The sequence below is a fragment of the Bidens hawaiensis genome, unplaced genomic scaffold, assembly GCF_021521415.1.
Source record: "Bidens hawaiensis isolate Kalapana, Puna unplaced genomic scaffold, B.hawaiensis_p1.1 tig00074758_1, whole genome shotgun sequence".
NCBI lineage: Eukaryota > Viridiplantae > Streptophyta > Magnoliopsida > Asterales > Asteraceae > Bidens > Bidens hawaiensis.
Genome location: NW_027502968.1, coordinates 1 through 3,486, shown reverse-complemented (window position 1 = coordinate 3,486; position 3,486 = coordinate 1). Strand labels below are relative to the sequence as shown.

Below are 3,486 nucleotides of genomic sequence, written 5' to 3'. Positions count from 1 at the left end.
CAGTCAACGGGGAGTAATGTGGCGACTCTTCACATACATAACTTCCATTCATTATGATTTTATTAATGTTATATCTCTATAAATAGTGGGCCTTGTTACTATATTAGATCGACATATGAATGAATAAGAACTTCCTATTTTCTCTACTTCTCATTTTCTCTCTTCTCTAAGGTTACATGCATAATTGATGTAGTTAATAGGTATTTGTTTTATAACAATGCACATAATAATTGTGAAGAAAAACTCCGACTGTATAATAAACAGTTTTCATAATTATTTAATTTAAATCAAAGAGTAAACAATCAAAATTAATCAAGACGTTTTGTCACCTTGTCTTTAAACCTAAGAGTGTTCTTGTCCCTTAACTCCAACCACTCTAAATCACTCTAAATCAAATGAAGAAAGTTTACTAAATTATTTTAATTTTATTTTATTATTTTCTAAAACAACGATAATCATCACTATGACTAGGTGGTCGCAGGTCAACTTACGACTAACCTGCGAATTTTATTCTTAATAACATAACCCCTGGTTCTAGGGTTCTCGAAGAAATCTTCTCCCTAATGCTACTTAAGGCCTTTTGGCAAAATGTATAAAACTTTGGGTGACTCTGACTCGAACTAGCAACCTCCCAAAAGAAACCTAATTTTTATCTGCCATAACTATCTAGGCTAACCCATAAACTTAGAAAAATTACTAAATAGTAATGGGGCAAATTCATAGAATAGTACCAAACTTTCAAAAGTGTTGTAATTAGGTCACTCATCTTTAAAAAATGTTCCAATCAAATCACTCAACTTTCATGTTTGATTAAATTAAAGATTTTAACATGTTTTTAGGCCTTTTTCTTTCATATTTCACATAGGAAATCCTTTTATCATTTTTTTGAAGTTGACGCTAAGTGGCGACGTGAATTTTATTTTTTATTTTTAAATTTTAATATAATTAACAGTTTTTAAAATTTAACCATATATATATATATATATATATATTGCAAATTCCGACCCCACATCTTATCCTCCATTTTTTTCTTGACGCACAAAAAAATCGATGAGACTTGATTTGAAAATTTAGTGACCCGATTTAAGAAAAATATACATCGGTAACCTAATTAGAACACTTATAAAAGTTTGTTAGTATTTTATAAGATTTTCCCAATTCTTTGTGTTCTATATTAGTGCCTTTAAAAAAATCTATATTTGTATATTTTCGTAATTGGTACCCAAACAAACAAACACCTCAACTTTTGAACCCACCAAAAATGGGGTTATCACCATCAAAACAAGTGGCCGGAAACCTGGAATCCTCAGCGGAGTTCGCCGCCGCCTGCACCACCGTCTACAACCAATCCCTCTCTTTGACCTTCCCCGGCATCCCGCGTTACCAGATCGCTTCAGCCGCCGACCGTCTCTACCAAACCCTAGCCGATCTCCACCTCCCTTTGATCGATAAATGGGTGACGTCACCTCCTACCCGTTCGCAAATTGACAAATCACTGAGACGAACAGTTCCAGAGGGTGCCGGAGATGACGGGATTGTGACGCTGGGGGAATCGGAGTTCAAGGAGTTTGCGGTGGACTTGTATACGGGTGTGATTGTTTCAAACGCAGAGAAGGCGGTTTTAGTGAAGGTGATGAGTGGAGTTGGGGTGATTGGTGGAGTTGGGGTTGTGGTGAGGTCCGGTGTGACGGTTGTTGGGACGGTGGTTGGGGTTTATGCCGTCGGTGTTGCCACCGTGGTTTATCTGAGTTTTAGTGGTTAGGGCTAGGATGAAGCAACTGGAACCGGAAAATTATTAAAAACTTGTTTGGAATTGAGTTTGAAACATGTTTATTGACTTTTTTAAAAAACTATTTTGATTTTTTGAAAAGTCAGGAGTTGGGGTTTTAGAAACTGCCTTTTAATCTTTTTAAAAATCTAAAATAATAAAGTATTTTTATGTTTGTCAAACACATTTTGCCTTAATTGTCTTAATGGTTTTTTAAAAACCTTAATAATTTAATAAGCATTTTTCAAGCTCAATTTCAAATATGCTCTAAGATGTCACTTAAAAATATGTGAATTTGTATTATTTTATTATATATATTGTTTTAAGTTGTAATTATATTATACGTGCAGTGCTTAAAAATGATTTGTTATAATTGATTAGTACTTCTTTTGTTTTTCCGTTTTGAAGTAGTGTAATAAATAATAATGTTATTTTAATGTAAAGCATTTGCTTTAATGTTTTTAGTAGGGAAACATTGCCATGAGATTGTTGTATATCTAATTTTAATGTGTTTTGATTGGTATTGCGTATAAGTTATAAGTTAGATACATAACTATATATTCATTTTTCCTTATTACTAAATTTAAAATCAGCTTTATGTCTATCTCAAAAAAAAAATAGCGGCGTAACTTGTGCTCCGTTTGTCTTCTATTTCGATACAACCCTTACCGTTCTTATTTATTAATAAAAAGAGAAGTAGGTATAGCAAAAAAGAAATTGGGTTAAAAAAAGTGTAAAAACTAATCTTAGAGCATTCTCATCCAACTTTCTATCTCTAAACCAAAAATTACATTAAAACTTACTTTATTTTCTCTCTTCATTTCAATTAAATAATACTTTTTATACCTTTTATCATTATCTTTTCTTTTTCCTTCACTCACAACAACTTTCAAAATATATTAAAAAAATTATAGGGGATGAACAGTAACTTTTCAAATATACAGAAAAATCACTACTTTTTCTAAAATATAAAAACTTTTCACTCACAACACCCTGAATCACTCTTTAAATTATAAAAACACTACTCACATAATATGAGGGGTTAGATGAGAATGCTCTTATGCTCATTTGATTCCAGTTTTCTAAATTATTAATAAACTAGTTTTTAACCCGGCGCGTTGCGCCGGACAGGTTGGTAAATCCGAACGTTAGTAAGACACAAGCATTACCGGTCCTAAGTGTTGAGGCGGAAAGTTGACGTGAATTCGGTCAGTTTCTGTTACATGTGTTATTGTAAGGAAACTAAAACAAAAAAGAGTTAAAAATTGAGATGGAGCATTGGGATAGCGTTGGTCGGTGAAACTCGAGTGTTGGTAAAACTTGAGCGTTGTTGGTCCCTGACGGTGAGTCTATGCAAATTTGGTTGGGTTTTTTACGTTCGTTATAAAACCGGACTAAAAAGAAAGAAATGTCATTCGGTCAGTTTCGTTACGGTACTATAACTAAAACAAAATGCGCTAAGTCTACGTAAATTATGTCAGTTTTTATCACATCTGTTACGGTATATTGGTATTGGAACTAAACTAATAAAAAACAAATATAACAAAGATAATTAGAAATATAATTATCAAAGTTTAAAACAAAAAACAAACCAAAACAAAAAAAAAACAAAACAAAACTTGGTCTAAATAGACCAATCATACTCTAGTGTCGCCAAACTTCTCTTTTATATATATTAGTAATAGTAAATATATTTCTATGAAGCATAGGTGGCGTGG

General features: G+C 32.4%; 1 protein-coding gene across 1 annotated transcript; it reads left to right on the top strand.

Annotated features, from left to right (window-relative positions):
* Nucleotides 1–1,233: 1,233 nt before the first annotated feature.
* On the top strand, nucleotides 1,234–1,762 carry LOC143606422 (uncharacterized). The gene has a single exon (XM_077082194.1). It carries the CDS (start codon nucleotides 1,262–1,264, stop codon nucleotides 1,760–1,762), a length of 501 nt encoding a protein of 166 aa, XP_076938309.1. The 5' UTR covers nucleotides 1,234–1,261.
* Nucleotides 1,763–3,486: the final 1,724 nt, after the last annotated feature.

Coding starts and splice junctions, on each gene's coding strand:
- LOC143606422 (XM_077082194.1), top strand. CDS start 1,262: ATGGGGTTATCACCATCAAAACAAGTGGCCGGAAACCTGGAATCCTCA.